The sequence below is a fragment of the Narcine bancroftii genome, chromosome 3 (assembly GCF_036971445.1).
Source record: "Narcine bancroftii isolate sNarBan1 chromosome 3, sNarBan1.hap1, whole genome shotgun sequence".
Lineage (NCBI taxonomy): Eukaryota > Metazoa > Chordata > Chondrichthyes > Torpediniformes > Narcinidae > Narcine > Narcine bancroftii.
In genome coordinates, this window is record NC_091471.1 from 174,434,870 (window position 1) to 174,454,231 (window position 19,362).

The window sequence follows — 19,362 nt, forward strand, 5'->3', positions numbered from 1 at the left end:
CCTCTGGGGGAAGACTTAAATGCCTCGGCAGCAGAGATGATCTATGGTACACCTTTAATCATTCTGGGGGAGTTCCTGGACCATGCCAAATGCCCAAAAGACCCTGCATCCACCCTTGAGAACCTGAGGCAAAAACTGGTGTCCCTTGTCCCGCAACAATCCTCACTACATGACAGCCAAAACATAACATCCCCGGAACTTAACGACTTGTCAGTTTGTATTTTTGCGAAGGGGCGCACACCTGCCACCCCTACAATGACCCTAGGGGCCCTACAAGGTCATCAGGGTCAACAGCTCCAATTTCATCTTTGACATCGGTAGTAAGGAGGAAATTTTTACCATTGACCACCTGAAGCCACATATCTGTGACCAACTGGTCTCCACTCCTCCCTGTGATACAAGAACAGACATCCCAAGTCAACGGACAACAGCCCAATCACCAGTTCTTGAGGGGAGACATGGACCAGCCCACTAAATGGCTGACGAACGCGGCAACTGTTCAGACCTGGGGGTGACGCCAGCTATCATCCCAGGTGACCTCCCGCATGGTGGAAAGACAGGGAACTGTGGCAGGAATGCCGGCTAATCCCAGACCGGCACTCCGATGACGCGGGGCCTTGACATCTGCGTCTGGGGCCCATATAAACGTGACAGCCAGTACAATAAACCAGTGTCGACTTCAAGGCTTTGGTGTGTTTCATTCTTCTCCAAGCCTGCGTAGCTCGATCACTGTACTATCATCTTTATTTGAAGAAAAGAGTCCACTTTTGTGGATTAGAATGAGACTGAATTAATAAAAGAGGAGATCATGAAAAACTTTATGTGGAATTTTGTCCATAACAAAAAAAAGGACAATCCTATATTAATACACATAATTAGAATATGGTAAGCAATAAATGAATGTATCGGTGGAAAAAAAGCAGGTATGTCACTGAGGACATCATTATGTAAAAATATACTACTGTCTATGAATCTGGGTAAAAAATATTGAATTCATGGTATGACAAAGGAATAAGGTATGTTAATGATTGTTATATGGAAGGATCTCATGTCTTTTGAATAATTAAGAAATAAGTATGGAGTAGCTAATGGCAAATTCTTTTGCTTTTGTCAGTCAAGATTGTTCCAAGAGAAAGATGGGGGCTGTTATATAGTCAGGATAATGTGAACTCTTTTGTAATCGCTTAAGAATACACCTTTCTCACTGTAGTAACCATAGTGCACCCCTGTGGGGCGTATGTATATGTATGGGTGTGTGTTAACAGTTTCCTGAGATGGCGGAAGGCATCAGTAAGTAATATCTGTTCTGTTATTTGAATATTGCATCTCTATGTTACTTAAATAGCCTCCCAAGTAACACAGAGACATAACATGATGGCAGTGGAATAATAAAACAAGAATAAAGCCATACAATTGATTGTAAGTCACTGAAATATGAAGGGGAAGAAGAGAAAAAAACTACTGAAAAAAATGGCGGGAGCAACAGCCGTTCACCCAGTGATAGACTGGGAGAGTGGAAACATCATTGAATCATTTAAAAAGTTTCAGCAGAAGTGCAATTTTGCTTTCAAAAGCTATTTTAAAAATGCAACAATGGAGGAGAAGGTCAGTTATATACTTCTCTGCACAGGGGAGCGAGACCTTGATTTATTTAATAGCTGGGAGCTTATGGAGGTAGAGAAAAATGATCCAGAGCAGATATTTGCAAAGTTTGCTTCTCACCTTGAACCCAGGTCTAATCATAGAATTAAACGCTATGAATTTCAAGGCTTAATGCAAGAGACTGATTAAACTGTTGATAACTTCCTCACTAGACTAAAAATTGTTGCTACAAAATGCAGAGTTAAGGATAAGAGTAAAGATTAGTTGATTAACTAATATAAAGATTAGTTGATTAACTAATATGGGGGTGTGCCCATTCCAAAGTGCAAAAGTCTCTTATAGGGAAGGAAAGCTTGAAGCTGGCTGAAGCTATAGACACAGTGTAAGGTAAAACATCATGAGATGGGAATGTACAGGGCTGTAACAAGATGTGAATGCATCCTTGTACTTACAAGATAAGAGAGACATTGATGGATTGAGAGGCAGGAAGCTAGCAGGGAAAGGATAGCAACAGTTTTAGTCATTGGACAAGTAATGATATGATGATGTTCTAAGCATGTATCCAAGGGTATAAAAAATCACCATTTTGCTGATAACGGCAGAATGCATTCTCCGACTAACATGTTTAGTCGCAAGTGTTACAATCCGGTAATAAAGAACAAAGAACCCTGATTTCGACTCAGCCTGGTGTTTGTCTCACTCATTCATGAACAAAGCAGACCTAACAACAGCCAGAGCCTTCGAAGCCACGAGGATGCAAATGAAATCACTATCTATTCAGACCCACCCACAACAAAGAGAAGGAAGGGTTGATGCTATAAAGAACACAATAAGAAAAGTGCAAACCCCCAAGATCTGCAGGAAGTGTGGCAAACACCCTTTTGATGACTGAAATAAATGCCCCACATACAGTTCTGAACACAGAGCCTTTGGGAAAACAAACCACTGGGTGAAGATGTTCAAGTCTGCTATGAAGAAAACAGTAATAACCAGGCATTGGTGAGACCACATCTGGAGTAATTTGTGCAGGGGTGGCCAACCTTTTAATTTTTAATTTAGACATACAATACAAGCCATTTCGGCCCACATGTACATACCGTGGGTGTAGGTTAATTGGGTGGCACAGACTCGTGGGCCAAAATGGCCTGTTACTGTGCTGTATGTCTAAATTAAAAATTAAAAGGTTGGCCACCCCTGAGGATTTGGCTTCTTAATTGATAAAGGATTTTAATATATTGGACCAGTTCCAAGAAGGTTGACCAGACTCATGCCTGGAAAGGGAAGGTTGTCTCATGAGGAAAAGTCGGACAGCCTATGTTTAATCTGCTGAAACTGAGGAAAGACTTGACTGAAGCTGATTGATCCTGAGAATGTGCTTGTGGTGAGGGTTATTTCCTCTGATGGGAGAATGTAAAACAAGGGGAGTTGTTTAAAAACTGTTTAAAAATAAAACTCAAAGTTGAGGTGGGGGTTTTTTTGTTATTCTGGAGGCTTGTGAGTTTTTCGAATTATCTTCCTGAAATGGTGGCGGAAGAAGAGACTTTAAATATTTTTAAGACAGAGTAAGGAGATATGTGATCAGCAAGAGTGTAAGAGATGACAGTGGATATATCTGAATGCAGATTTAGTCATGAATAAAATCATAGAGAGATCTAACATGGAAACAGGCTCCTTGGTCCCAACTATTCCATTTTTTTTAACTCTCCCCACTTTCTCATCAATTCCCCTTAGAATCTTTAACTCACACAATAAAGACAATTTACAGTGGCCTATTAACCTATCACGGCTTTGAGATGTGAGTGGAGAGTGGAGCATTAGAAGGAAACCCATGCAGTCAGAGGGAGGACATGCAACTTCTACACAGTCATGGTCAGGTTTGAATCCTGGTCTCTGATGCTGTGAGGCAATGGTGCTACTGTGCTGTCCCAGTTTGCTGGTCATTGCATTGCAGATACATGCAATGATGTTCCAACGCAACATCTCAGTGTAATGTGCTGTACCCATAATTTTAATATCCATTCAATAGGAAAATGGGACTGGCCCAGAATGTTAATTTGATCAACAAGGACTAGTTGGGCCAAAGGTTCTGTTCTGTGCTTTGTGACTCGATATGAAAAGTGTTACTGCTTCAGTTGTACCTCATGGCTGATTAAAAGCTTAAGGAATGCTGTGAGTCCTTTCTTTCCTGCTGTAACAGACACAGCTTTAATCTGACTATTCCATATCTATACCAAGATGTTGATGGTGAGGATTATGGAATGGTTGTACATTCCCATTCTTGATGAATTTGTGGCACTTTTACTCTCTGTCTTAGTTATTTGTCATATACCATCCAGAACGTGATTTTTTTTCCCAGAAATGTTGTTGCATCTGGTTATAACCTACTGTAGTTGTTGGAGTAAATAGTACACTATATGAAAGGAGGTTATCTATAAAACAGAGATAACTTGACATGAAATGCAAACAGTGAATTGAAGAGTGGGGATTATCTTGCTTGAACATGACATATTTTGCTCATTCTTTTCCATGCCAACTCTTCTGTAATTAGGTTGAACCATATGTTCAAAACTCCTGAATGTATATTTCCCTCCTTCTTTGACTTTCACCTCAATAATTGGAATCTCATCAGATTGATTTAACAACAGCTGCTGCTAATTTCAAATAAATTCAACCACGCCCACCAGAAAATGTCAGTGAAAATTGACATTAACTTTGTCAGTTTGAAGCATCTGAATTTTAACCTGTATCTCCCAGGCCTGCTGTCCAATGAATTTAACTGCCAGAAGACTGATATAATTGCTCTATATAATCCCAAGGCTCTCCACTGGCAGCAAAGTCAGAAATTGCAAAACACGACACTTCACAAAATGTAATAGGCCATTAGTTAAAAACCATGGGAATAATTCTATATCCACATGAGAGAAATAATTCAAATTGATACTGGATATTTTAAAAATGGTTTGACTTTTCAAATACATTTGCTGGTATAAAGTATCTGCTGTTGATCTGAGATGTCAGAAGTTTCATGGAGAAACCTTCACATCTGTCATTTCAACCATTGCAGTTTGGGGACAGGGTTCTGTGAATGCAAGAACTAAAGGCCTCTTAAGAATCTGTGAATTTTTTTTAATTTTTATCTTCACACTATTATTACTTTACTTTGCTAATTTAATTTATTTGGTATTGCCCAATAAACACAATTAACTTGAAGTGAAATAAATTTGATCAGTCTGTGTCATGCCTGTCTGTTTTATCCATTGGAGGAAGGAGCTGGCACCACATGCTGAGTGTATAGTTTAGACACGATATTAATCCTGAAGTGCACGCAGACATGATGGAAATGTGAATTTCATTTTATCACCTGAGACTCCCAAATTAAATGAGGAAAGGTGCAAGTGTGTGTGTGTGTGTGTGTGAGCACAAGTAAGTGAAAAGATAGGATCTCAGGGCTACAACACCCTCTCCTCATTGATGAATCCTTAGTTAGATATACAGATTCTAAGTGAGGAAGTTAAAGTGCAATATTTAATTCATTGTAAAATCATAAACATAAAGCAAAGTGAAGGAAAAAAATATGAAACCTATTCTTTCCATGGTTAGTGTGTTGATAAAATTAATCTGAATTTGTCACTTCTTTCTCAAAGGCCAAAATATCAGAGACTGAGGACAGTGATGGATTAACCATTAGGCTGAGTAGGCTGAATCCTAGGGGCTGGAAGGTAAGGGGGCCCATCAAACAACAATAGAAATAAGAGATACAACAATAGAAATGTTACTTTAATGATGCCAAAGGGAACTGTACCTTTCAACACCCCTGTCTATTCACTGAAATAAAAAAAACAATGGGCCCGTTCAAGGCAGCAGTGGCAGCTCAATGTGGGATCAATGGGCGATTTAGTTTCCCATAATCCCCCATGCAGCTGGAACCGCTCTGCCTGTGCCAGTGCCAGGGAAATGCACGTGCCTAAGAAGAGTACAGTAATGCAGTTAAAGCACATACTGTCACAGATACACATAAATAAAACAACATTCAGCAATGTATTACAAATAAATGTAAATACACATGTGGCTGGTTTATCAAATGAGCAACACAAGGTCACATGATACAGAGAGAATAAGAGGCAGAATCTCAGAGCTCCCAAGATAGAATGAAAATTAATGAAAGAAAACTTCCAAAAGAATCACCTGAATACAATTAGAGGACGTGGGAACACACCAAGAACATAAAATTGACAAAAAAAAGGGAAGTCCATGTCAAAAAAAAAGTAAAGATGCACATTTGAAGATGAAGACCAATGTGAAGGAGGGTCGTGGTGAGGAAAATGGTGGAGCCGCATCAAGGCCCACTAAAAGAACAGCCACTTCAAGTGAGCAGCCTTCTAAACAGGAGGACCCAGTCCTTAAAGAAGACATCACCGCAGGCCATCGGACATCGACAGGAACCCCTAGATCGAGGATCGGAGCGAGTGGCCCAGTGGTACGCGATATCTGAGCAGTAGTCCCGGCCGGTGCAAGGATCACGATCTGGGGGAATGGAGCACCATGGAGACAGATGCAGGCCAGTGCACAAAGAGGTCGAGGGTGCAGTTACCAGAACTGACCCCAAAGAAAGTGGCACTTACCTGGGTCTCAGTGGCGGGTACAGCCCCAGGTCGAGTGGACTGGCGGGTCGGGAGGAGCATCGGGCCTAGCGTGAAGACGAGCCCTGGTAGCAGATCCACCTTGCAGGTTGGGTGGATCTGCGGGTGAAGTGGTTCCAGGCAGTGCAGTGTCGGGTCAGCTGCGGAGGTGAATTCCAGTGGAGGGAGCACCGTTGGAGTAGCTGAAGAGGAGAGCAGCAGCAGCAAATGTGAGGAGATTGGGAACTGTGGTGAGGCCCCAGGCAGCAATGGACCTGGAGAAGGGAGCCTCTGAGGTGCCTTAGGGCTCAGGAGGAAAGCCTCAGTGAGCCAAACCACACAGGGAGGCTCAGAGCCCTCCCTGCATGATATTATGACAGCACTTAATCTTATGGAAGGTAAGCTTTCCCTTGCTATGGATAAAAGGGCTGAGGATATGGGCAAAAAGTTAGATAAAATGCAGGGGGCCCTTGCAGGATATCAGAGGTTGAGGAAAGAGTGGGAGGCAACAGAGGACATTATTAATAATTATGGGGAGGAAAACTGATACCCAAATGAAAGAAAGGGACTGGGTATGGGGGAAGCTAGATTCTCTTGAAAATTTCAGTAGGAACAACATTAAAATAGTGGAGTTGAGAGAGGGGACCGAGGGACAGAACCCCATATGCTTTTTCAAGCATGGATCCTCAAGGTGCTGGGCGAAGGTGTGCTGGGGGAAAGAGTGGAGGTAGAAAGGTAAAATTATTATGTCCTGGTAAAATTATTATGATACCAGGACAGGGAAGAAATACTGAGGGTAGCAGCAGTTGGGGCTAAAAAGAGAGTGGGCCCCAGGAAATAGTGGGGAATAAGATATTTTTTTACCCCAATATCAGTGTGATATTCATAAGGTGAGAAAGGCACTGGAGCCAGCAAAATGACTAATCAAACAGAAGGGCCATGAGTGTGTGCTGAGGTACCCAGCCAAAAACAAGAGCCCAAATCAAAATGAGAATTAATCCACAGAGATATACGGACTCATTGTGAACTATAATGTATTCATATTAAAAAGAAGATATGAGAAATGAGGCTATGACAAACAGATGTGAACATTACAGCTGTAATTTGTTTTTGTTTGGGAGTGCGGGAGTCTGAGGGAGGAGATGATGGGTGCGAATTGCACAACCTACTGTTGGGGGGGCGGTGACAACCGATGGGAGGTGATCACTAACCAAGGGGAGGGGGGGTGGGTATAGCATGGGACAAAGGTGCAATGGAATGGGTTTTAGGGGACTGAACAAGTGTATGATTGTAAATGGTGTTTGTGTTTTTCTTTATTTTCTTTTGGTTAGTTACCTTAGTTTTTAATCTTCATCCTTGTTATTGTCCTTGTCTCTTATTAGTGAAACATGTCAACCTAATACATATACATGTCTTCTCTTTCTATTTTAGTGTGGTTAATTATTTTAGTTTTGGTTTTTATCCTCGGGGTCTGGTACGGCCCGAGCGGTTGGGGATGAACAGCCAATGGTGAAGGGCTGGGTGAGGATGGGTCTAAGGGTGACAGAGACACAAAGTAAATACAGTTTCGTCAACCCCTGGAGCTAAAAGTATAAGATTTAGTATAAATCTAAAAGTATAAGATTTGCACGTTTAAATGTTAAGACCTGAACGGAATGGTCAAGAGAAAAGGAGTCTTGGTGCACATCAAGAAAATGGGAGTGGATCTGGCCTTCCTCCAAGAAACTCATTTAACAGAACCAGAGCACCTAAAGTTAAGGAGAGGGTGGGTGGGCCAGTTGCTGGCCTCCTCATTTGGTTCAAAAGCAAGGGGTGTGACAATTCTAATTGGGAAAAGTGTTCTAGTGAGAGTGCAGAATGTGACAACATATAAAACAGGTAGATTCATAATGGTACACTGTCAAATATACTCAGACTCCTGGACCCTAATGAATTTATACACCCCCAACATGGATGACAAAAAATTTATGCAGGATATTTTCTTGAGATTGGCAGAAGCAAAAGAGAATATGCTAATTGGGGGAGATTTTAATTTTTGTCTAGATCCTTTTTTGGATAATTCAACAAAAAGAATAGTGAAAACAAAGGCAGCACATGCTGCTATTGGTGGTATGAAGGAGCTGAATTTGATAGACATATGAAGGTGGAAGCATCCGAGAGAGAGATAGAGAGAGAGAGAGAGAGAGAGAGAGAGACTATTCCTTCTACTCAAAGCAACATGCCTCCTACTCTAGAATAGATTTTTTTCCTGGCTTCAGCCCATATGGAGGGTAGGATCATGGAAGCTGAGTACACGGCAAGACTACTCTCAGATCATTCTCCTTTAGTAGTCAAGATTGAAATGCCGGATAAGCAGGAAACGGTATATAGATGGTGTCTTAATGCATTGCTGTTAAAGAAGCCAAAGTTTTGTAACTTTATCAGAGCACAGTTTCTCTGTTCTGTGAGGCCAAATGCACCTCCTCTCCAGATAAATTCCTTTTATGGTACATCCTCAAAGTGTATTTGAGGGGTCAAATAATCAGATATACTAAAACAATAAAGAAAGCATTTGAGAGGAAGGTGGGCAAATTGGAGCAAGAAATTGCTCATTTAGAAAAGGACTTTCAAAAGTCAAACTCAGAAGATCAATACAGGGTCCTAATGAAGAAAAAGATGAAGTATAAGATGCTCCAAACATATAATATCAAAAAGGCCTTACTATGGTCCAGGCAAAAATATTATGAATTGGGGGAGAGAGCCCATAAGGTCCTGGCATGGCAGTTGAGAACAGAACAAGCCTGAAGAATGATCAATGCAATGGAAGGGGGAGGGGGGGGATGGATGGCAGGATCTCTTACAAACCAAAAGAAATCAATGACACCTTCCAAGAATTTTCTGAAGGTTTATATAAATCAGAATTGGAATGGAGGCCAACAAAATAGCTGAGTTCCTGTCAAAGATAGAGTTACCAAACTGGGATCCGGAAGGACACGAAGGCTTAGACTGTCCCTCACGGAAGAAAAAATAGTGAATGCATTGAACTTGTTACAAACCAACAAGTCTCCAGACGAGAATGGGTTTCCCCTTGAGTTCTATAGGGAATTTAAAGGTTTGTTAATACCTCTTTACATATAGGTGATAGACCAGGCAATGGCGACTCATAGATTCCCAGAATCTTTCTCGAAAGCAACCATTACGATGATTTTGAAAAGGGTAAGGACCCATTAAAGCCGTCCTCTTATTCACTATTAAATATGGACTATAAGATATTTGCCAAAGTCCTGGTAAATAGATTGGCAAAGTATTTGCCAGAACTAATGAACAAAGATCAAGTGGACTTTGTATCAAAAAGACAGGTGCCGAATAATGTGGGCAGACTACTAAGCATACTGTCGCCAATTAGAAATGAGAGTGGTCTCACCATGGCTCTTGATGCAGAAAAGGCATTTGATAGATTAGAGTGTGACTTTAAAGTCCTGGAGAAAATTGGGCTAGGGCCAACTTTTATTATCTGGATAAGGATGCTATATTATGCACCCAAGGTGAAAGTTGTGACCAACAGGCATATTTCTTCTGCCTTCCCACTCACAAGATCAAGCAGACAGGAATGCCCGCTATCTCCAGCTCTGTTCATCCTGGCAATGGAGCCATTGGCTGAGGGCATTCATCAGAATTCAGACATTAAACGATTTCAAGTAGGCTAGGTGGAACATAAGATCAACTTATTTGCTGATGACAAATTGGTATATTTGACAGACCCAGTAAGTTCATTGACCAAGCTGCGCTCTTCTTTGGAAGACTATGGGGAGGTCTCGGGTACAAAATAAATCAGGATAAAAGTTAAATTGTGCCACTTACGGGAGGGCACTATAGCCAATGCCAAAAAAAAGCTACCTGAAGTGGCCTCAAAATGGGATTAAGTACCTAGGAGTCAAAATTGATAATGACTTAAACAACCTATACAAGTTAAACTATACCCGCTTGCTGAGAAAGATTGAGGAGGACTTAAGTAGATGGATGTCCCTGCCCATAACATTGGTGGGCATGGTCAACTGCATAAAAATGAATGTGTTGCCAAGACTTCAGTATCTCTTTCAGACCTTGCATATTGCCCAGGGGCTTTTTTCAAGCCTTGATCTCACGATTAAGAACAGTCCTAAGGAATGGGAAGGTAGCCAGGGTCTCTATGGAAAAATTAACCTGGGACTATAGTCTGGGCAGATTATGGTTTGCTAGACTTTAAAAAAATACTATTGGGCAGCCCAGACAAGGTACACCTCCTCATTCCTTGAGGAGGGAGGGGTACCGTCCTGGATATAAATTAGACTGCACTTCATGGGCGAGAGGGTAGCAGAGGACTTTATTTATAAATGGGATGCCAAATTATTATCTGGAAAAACAAACTGCCCCATTTTAAGACAAATTATTCACATTTGGAATGATATTAACGGATATTTTAGGAATAAAACACCCCTATCTCTGAACTGTTTAATATCTTTGACGGTAGGTAACAAGATCCTAGACACTTGGCGCAGGAATGGCATCAGGTGCATAGAGTACTATTACAAGCAGGGACAATTAATGTCATTCGAGCAGCTTAAACAGAGGTTTAATTTGTCAAATAAAACATTCTACTGCTACCTTCAAATAAGATCTTTTCTCCAGGAGAAACTAGGTCCAACCATGACCCTTCCAAAGTGCAGTGACATAGATACCAGGATTCAAAAGGGGAACACACAGAAATTAATTTCAGCAATATATTTCCAGCTGCAAGCAGAAGGACCTAAATGAGGTCTTCATAAAGTGAGACAGAGATGGGAGTTGGATCTGGGAACAACGATTGATGAGCGGTGCTGGTTCGACTTGTGTCGGATCACCATGACCATGGGAATCAATCCAAGATTCAGGCTGGTGCAATACAACTTCTTGCATCAGTTGTATCTAACGCCACAAAGGATTAACAGGTCTAAGCCGGAACTGTCGGACCAGTGTTTCAGATGCAGCATTGAGACAGGAACCTTTGTGCACGTGACCTGGACATATACCAAGGTGAAGCCCTTCTGGGCAGTGGTAGGTAAAGTCCTAGAGTAAATCATAGGTAAAGAATTCCCACAGGATCCTGAGTTGTTCCTGCTGGGTAACATGATGGACATAAGACTTAAAATGAAACTGTCCAAATTCCAAATTCAATTTGTAATGATCGCATTGGTGGTGGCCAGGAAGGGCATAGCGGTTACCTGGGAATCTGACTCTCACCTGAGCATTGCACATTGGAGCAGGGAAATGCAAGCTGAAGAAGATTACCTATAACCTGAGGGGAAGGTACGGCACCTTTCAAAAAATCTGGCAGCCATACCTGAACCACATAGGAGTGTGGCTGTGAAAAGTACAATCTTGCCTTGGGGCCTGCCTTAACCCAGCCAGGAAAAGTCAGAGAACAAAGGGAAATTGACCTGGTTCCTTCCTGCTGCAGCGGACCTGACCCATAACTCCTAGATATGATTTATCCCTATGTTTTGGGTGTTTTGTTGTTTAAATATCTTTTTTGGTTACCCACTTGTCCGTGTGTTGAGTGTTTGAAGTTTAGGGAATGGGATGAGGGGGGGGAGAGAGGGAATAAGGGGTATTAGGTTTGGACCTGTTTGTAAATTTGTATAGCTATGACATGGATAAGTGGTAATCGATGTCAACTTGTTATGATTATTACTGCCAAGCTGTAAATTACCATCTCTAAACCTGAAAAACTATAAGTGAAATATTCAGAAAAAAAAGGAACACAAACATGTAAGTGGAATACAAGTTTTAAAATTCATCAGTCTGTCCTTGTCGACTGGAGATACCTGTCCTGCTCAGTTGGTTTTAACTCAGTTAGGAACCAAGAGTGAAATCACACACACAAAATCAGTGCCACATGTAATTAATTGCTAAAACACTCTCGTTCATTTCCATACAAGAGGGTAAGAGCTATCAATCATCCAAGCTTTAAAAAAACATTCTTATTTTGCCAAGTTGTGTCATTTCCTCGCATTGGCTACTTGAAATGAAATCAGCACTGTTCATCATTGTCACACAGCAAAGTAGGGATGACCTGTCACATCCCAGAGAGAGAGAAGAGAATAACATTTGAACCACCATTCCCCAAATAAATCTTTTCAGAATTAAATCCTTTCAAAGCACCTCAGTTGGAGGCAAATCTATATTAAAATGTATATGGCATGCATTAAAAATAATAAATCATGCTTTCAAAATGCTAATCAAATATTGAAGTTAAAATATAAATGCATCATTTCATGCAATAATGACCCTCAGTTACCGACAGTACATTATATTAATAAAAACTACCTTACCGAGACATGATGCCTGCAAATGAACAGGTAACATTGAAAACAAAATGAAGGAATTAGAATATTAATTTCTCATTCAGTTGTGCCTTGGAGGGATATGGATCAAGTGCAGGGAGATGGAATTAGCCCAGAGACCATATTGCATTGACTAGTTGGGCTAAAGAGCCTGTACCACGCAGTTTGACTTTATTTGCATACCATCCAATATGTCTTGTACCCAGTGGCACTATTCCCAAAGTTCACGACGTCCAGTGATCTCTGCACCCAGTAGTGCATGGCACTTGGTGACATATCATTCTTTCCCAATGTGCACCTTTAAATTTATTTTCCTGTAGTGGGTTGACAGTGTAAACAGCGAGGATAAGAGAGATATGTTGGAAGATGCTCCACTGTTGGCTTCTGGGCGAGCTGGTGGAGGTAGGATCTTTCTCCGTGTCAGATGTCTATAGATCAGTGGTTATCAACCTTTATTTTTCCACTCATATACCACCTTAAATAATCCCTTACTAACCACAGAGCATCTATTCTATGGCAGAGGATGTCACAGATGTTTAGTCTCTGTGGTTAGTAAGGGATTACTTTAGGTGGTATGTGAGTGGAAGAATTTTGCATGAGATGAACACTTGAAATGAGATGAGATGGAAGATCATACAGTGTAGAACATGGTCTTCAGACAATATGAATATGGCAGGCCGAAGAGTCTTCCCCATGCTTCGGTTTGCACTGAGGATCCTCTGCACTTCCACTGGAGGGGGAGCATGCTGCCTGGGGTCAGAGATTCTCGTCTCATCATGGTGGATCCGAGCAGAGGGCAGGGAGAGGGAAACACGGGCAGTCCAGCTGCCTGGGAAACGCTGGAGGGGCCTCTTGGCTTGGGCAGCATCCATGGAGAATGATGCCATCAATGAGGGAGTGAGGGTGAGGGGAGGAGAGCAGAGAGTGTTAATTTAGAATTAATTCACCCATTCTCCAAAATGAACAGCAAAATCATAATACTAACCAAAAGTTGTGGTAAAGCATAGAACAACTTTAAAGATTGAAACTGACATGACCCAAATATGATATTGACTAAAATCCTCATAATTGATTGGCTTATTCCACCAAATTTAATTACATCCACACAAAATCATCTTATGATGAGAGCTGGTAAAGCTTCAATTTAAACAGCTGAATCTTCGATTTAAAACACACAAGTGTTGGATCTACAACCGATTAAAAGTCATTTCCCCTCCACCACTCTCCCTATTTTCTTGCAAAGTTAAATTTATCACCACTATGTCCTGATTTGTCCTTATGTTAATGGAGTCTGGAAAAATTCCACTAAACCAGCCAACAAGCTGTTGCACTGCAACTCCAAGCCAGTGTGAGGGAGAAAAGAGAGAGAGAGTTGGAAGGGGTGAGTTGGGGCATGGCCCGCAAATGATCCCCTCCCACCCCATGTCCCTGGGGTGCCTTACTAAAACTCAGCCTAGGGGCCCAGGTGGTAGTTAATCCGCCACTGGTGAGGGCTAAAAGTAGTCCAGCCACCTCCTAATTCTTCTGATACCTCTCTTTGTTATGTAGAAGGTAGCACTGCTTCTTCTCCTCTGTGGGGAGCCAGGTTCAATTTTATGTGGAGTTTGCATTTTCTAAGATGAGGTAGATTTTGTCCTGCACTCCTAAAAATATACAGCTAAGTTCATTGTCAATTGTATATTACCCCTGGTCTAGGTAAATGCCAAAAGAATCAGAGACATCAATGGGAATGTATACAAGAATAAGTTACAGGTCGACAGGGAAATAAGTAGAAGAGAGAATGGGACGAATGGGATTGTCACAAGTGCAACAAGATCTGGGAGCTAATTAGCTATCTTCTATGATATCATTATACTTATATGAAGACCGCTCAAGGTTCGCAACGTTCATTTTCTCACTCATTCCCTTACTAATCAGACATCTTCTTCTGGAATTGCATAGAATACACAGTATTTACTGAGAACGTTTGTGACTATTAGTGCAATGTACTATTATACTGTGATCTGACCTTTATTAACTGGCATGTATTTGCAGCTTTGAGAAATCACTTTGGCCAACCCATCATTAATGGAAACTGGGCCATAGATAGGCCAGGCTCTTACGAGGCTGCAGGAACTTTATTCAAGTACAAAAGACCAAATGAGATCAGTACCACAGCGGGGGAATCCTTCATTGCTGACGGGCCAACCAGTGAAATTCTGAATGTCTACGTAAGTGTAAACTTTAGCTCGGAGTGGGCAATACCTTCAAAATGCCAACAAAGCTTCAGAATACTTCTGTTCATAAATCAAAATCTGAATAGGTTCAGCAAAAGAAAACTGCAAACATCTGGCAATCAGTCAAGAATAACTGCAGGGAATGACTGTAGAACCCCACAAAAAAATAAAAATGAATAAGCACCATGAAGTGTCTATATTGTATCAGTGATTGAAAAGGATATTGGTATAATATCAATGATAAATTGACAGTCAGTATAATTTCCAGTAATTGAAAAGAACATTAATATAATTTTGTCAATTGAACAAAGTGGTATTTTGAATGAGTGTTGAATTCATGGCCTGCTTTTTGTGGTCATTGTGTGCCTGGCATTCATCAAACTTAATGCTAACCACAGACGTTCACGAGCTTTTGAAAGCTATATGGTCACTTGTGGCAGGCAACAGAATCATCTAGAAATATGTGTTTGGCTCAATAGTGCCAATTGTGCAATTCAATCGTGTCTGCAGATAGATCCAAATTTCAGTTCCATTATGGCCACATATTTAGCAATGCCAATTTGAGGATGAATTTCTCTCCCAACCAATCATTTTATTTTCTCAGGAAAAAAAAGGTTAGAGTATTGAATTCATTGTAAAGTGGGGTACAGAGAGAGATCAATAGCAGCAGGAAGAAATCCAATTCTCCAGCATTTTATTAAATTCAGCAGGAAAAGGTTTCACATTTGCAAACTTCCAGTGCCAGGAAGATTATTCAGCAATTAAGACATCATACTATTTCAAGTTCTGTACATCTGAATACACGAGCTCCAACTTTTTCTTTCATTTTAAGAGGATTAATGTAGGGCAACTACATACCCTCCCGTGAAGTTCAGTAAGAAACAGCACAGCTGTAAGAAGGGTAGGGCAAGGTAAGTCATTTAACCACATTTGTAGGAGATCTGGAAGATGTAGGTCAATTTACTCTGAAATAAAATACATTGACAGCATCACACAAAATACAGGTCACAGATTGTGCTAGAAGTGAATATTAATATAAAAACAGTGATCATGAATATTGACAGTATTCACAAATACATTTTTGTGATAGAATCAAATTCTCTCAAGACTAGTAAATTCAACAGGAGAAAAGAAAACTATCACAGTAAGTTCTGTGACAAAAAGTACCGATAAAAAGTTACCTTATTTTCAGTAAATTGAGCGAAAGTTATTGGCCATGTCTTTGGCAATAACCAGCTAATGAATGCCATCTGCCATTAGAGAGGAAAGGGGATTAATATAGTTGCATTATCACAGAGAATGGTAAATGATGTCAGAAACTGTCACCACCCTTGTATGTCAAGTTCTAAGGACCTTGTTTGGAGCCGAATCACATTAGATCTTAGAGTGAGAAAAATTCTACAGGTTTCAATGCATTTACTATCTTCAGAAGTGAATAAAGCCTCATCAAGGATATACAATCTCAAAACACAGACAAGAACTCTGAGTATTAAAGGAAAGCAGGCCATTAGCAACTCCCCTAAGATGCAGATGAAAGTTGAAAAGAAAGACAGCAAGATGATTAGTCATTTTTGAAAATTAAACAGCAAGAATAGAAATATCAGAAAGTATCATGAATGCAATGCTGTAAAATAATCTAAATTTTCATTTGAAAAGAATAGTTCTGCTTGCTCATTAAAATATTTTTCATGCAAATCCTTTCAAACAACTTTTTTTCAATTTGGATGCATAGTTTTACTTTATTTACATTTTTCAGGTGATATATCAACAAGCAAACCCAAAGGTGCATTTTGAATACGTTTTGCCAACAGACAATGTCGTCAGCAGTCACTCATTGTCACATACAGCGGGTCATCATTTTGGTAAAAGCCTTTCATCTTCCTTCCAAGACCGTGTCATGTTACTATAACGTTATTTGCATGAGAGTGCATATGTTCATTAAAAACAAAAGGAAATGACAAAAAAGTAAATGAATTGTGCTCACTGTCAATAGCCACTGCAAAGTATAACAAGGAAGTTGTCAGAGATCAATATGTAGTTAAGAAAAAGGATTGGCTAAAATTAAGTTGCTTCCTACAGACCAGAGAAGGTTAGGTGGAGATAATGACAATATACAGTATTTCCTAAACAGAGAGATTAATAGTCAAATGAATAGATTTAAGGTCATTATAAACAAAAATAACCATGGAGTTCAGTCCAGAAGCAGACCCTTCAGTCCAGTAAGTCTACACCAACCATCAGCTAGCCCATTTACACAATTCCTATATTAATAATTTTTTTAATTCTATCCACATTCTCACCAACTTCAGCCAGATCCTGCCAGTCACCCACACATGCACGTCTCTGACACTGTGAGGCAGCTTCTGTACCAACAGGTTTGGAGAGGAGTTATCATTCAGTGTACTTTGAACATGTGACTCTCTAAGAAACAACCAGTATGAACATGTGATGAGCTACAGGCCCAAGGAACAAGAGCTGTAAAGTGGAATTAATCTGAACATGTTGCCCCAAATGGTCTCCTGATCCATCTTTTAGATTGTATGATTTAAATGTTTGTTTAAAAAAAAGCTGCCATGATAGATCACCTAAATGATCACATCCAGCTTCACATATCACACACTATTCCATCTCAATCCATCATTATATCTATAACTCACACTCCTCTCTACTTCTCATAATCATATGCTTCTCTATTTCAACCATCATAGCCCATGACCTCTCATGCCCTGCTATGTTGTAACTCAGATGCTATGCATTCATTTGTTTGATACATCTGTAGAGCCTCTTCTTCATGAATATTCATTGTGTTGGTGAAGAGTACACTGGACTCAATGTCCTGTGCCAGTAGTATTGGGTGGCACAGTTAGTGATTAGGACCGGGGTTTGAGTCCTGCGCTGTCTATAAGGAGTTATATGTCTGCATGGGTTTCCTCGGGGGCTCCAGTTTCCTCCCACCATTTGAAACGTACTGGGGTGTAGGTTAATTGGGTGTAAATTAGGCAACATGAACTCATGGGCCGAAATGGCCTACTACCATGTTGTATGTCTAAATAAAATTGTCAACCATTTCTACCCAGGGATTCTGTCTGTCCTGCTAAGTTCCTTCAGCTTCTCATTATTTGCTCAAGATTCCTAGATCTGCAGTTTCTGTGTTTCACTTGCCTGTCCAGCTGCCTATATCTTTTAAATATCTTTTAAATGTTACAATTGTCCCCACTCCTCCTGCTTCCTCTGGCAGCTCATTCCAAATATCCACCACCACACTGGGTGAAGAAAGTGGCCCTCGGGTTCCTTTTAAATCTTTCCCCTCTCACCTTAAATCTATGCTTTCGAGTTTTAGATTCCTAAAATTTATATTGAGATTAAGACTTTCCCTTTATTTGTGCCCCACATACTTTGAGAAAGCTCTATAAGGTCCCCCTTAGCCTCCTGTAGTCTAGGAAGAAAAGTTTCAGCCTTTCCAGCCTCTCCTTATGTCAAAGGCTGCCAATACTAATAATATTCCAGTGAATCTTTTCTGCTCCTTTTCCAACTTGGAGCTAAGCGACCAAGACTGGTCGCAATACTCCAAATTTAGTCTCAGCAATGTCTTGTTCAGTTGTAACATGATGAACCTGCTTCTGTATTCAATGCCCTAACCAAAGAAGGCAAGCATTCCAAATGCCTTCGTCACCACCCTGTCTGTGTCACACTTTCATGAACAGTGTACCCGTACCCTGAGTTATCATTCTACAACACTCCCCAGGGCCCTACCATTCACCATGCAAGTCATGTTAATCCAGGGTTCTAACCACTATGACACAACTGTGCCCATATGCGCTATATAAATGCCCCATTTTGGATTTTTATAAAAGCCAAATTTGAAATTTTTTTCCCTGTTCCAGAAGAAGCTCTCAATGGTCAGTTGTCATACGGCGTCGATGGTGAAGTATATGTTTTCCGTGAAAGAGATGTGGGCAACTTTGTTGGTGGGGTCCATGCAAATCAGCTGCAATCCAGAGATTACCAGAAGAACCCTGAAGAAAGGGTAAACTCTTGGGGAGAGGGACCAAGGAAAAAGAGGGAGTTCAACTGGAAACAAGTTGGAAGCACAGAATGCACCGTCACATGTGGTACAGGTGAGAAATTATTCCAAATTTTCTGTTGATGTGTGGTGTTTAACATCAAAGTTCTTTCATTTTAAGATTTTTTGGCAGTTTGTAATGTTTTATTTATCATTTTTGTAATATTTTATTTTTCCAATATTTTATTTATCATTTAAAATATATTTAACAATCAATAATCATATCAAATACAAAACATCAGGCAAAAACCTCCCTCCCCTCTTCCCCTCTATACAAGTCCTATAAACCAGAGAGAGAGAAAACGAAGAAGAAGAAAGATCATCCCATTGTCAGGGTGAACAATAAAACATATGGAGATACAATAATACCATATTGTTAAAATCTTTACAAAGGTCTACTGGCTCGCCAGTAGCGATTGTGTACCTACATGCTCTGAGTAAGGTTATTTAAAGTTTTTTTTTTAAAGATACTTTTATTGAAGTTTGCAATAATACTAAAAATTGAAATACAAATTACAAGA

The 19,362-nt window shown here is 40.4% G+C and overlaps 1 protein-coding gene across 5 annotated transcripts in view; it reads left to right on the plus strand.

The window, feature by feature from the left end:
• The window catches only part of adamtsl7 (ADAMTS-like 7), a 573,773-nt gene that overhangs the window by 493,614 nt on the left and 60,797 nt on the right, over nt 1-19,362 (plus strand). For 4 of the 5 annotated variants that reach the window (XR_011353929.1, XM_069925866.1, XM_069925865.1 and 1 more), the window contains exons 9-11: nt 14,597-14,772; nt 16,535-16,640; nt 18,663-18,896. Coding sequence is in view for 4 of the 5 variants with exons in the window: in XM_069925866.1 (XP_069781967.1) it covers nt 14,597-14,772; nt 16,535-16,640; nt 18,663-18,896 (516 nt within the window). In the remaining variant the exon portion in view is untranslated. The remainder of the gene's footprint in view (nt 1-14,596; nt 14,773-16,534; nt 16,641-18,662; nt 18,897-19,362) is intronic. The other variant, XM_069925867.1, reaches the window with a different exon arrangement.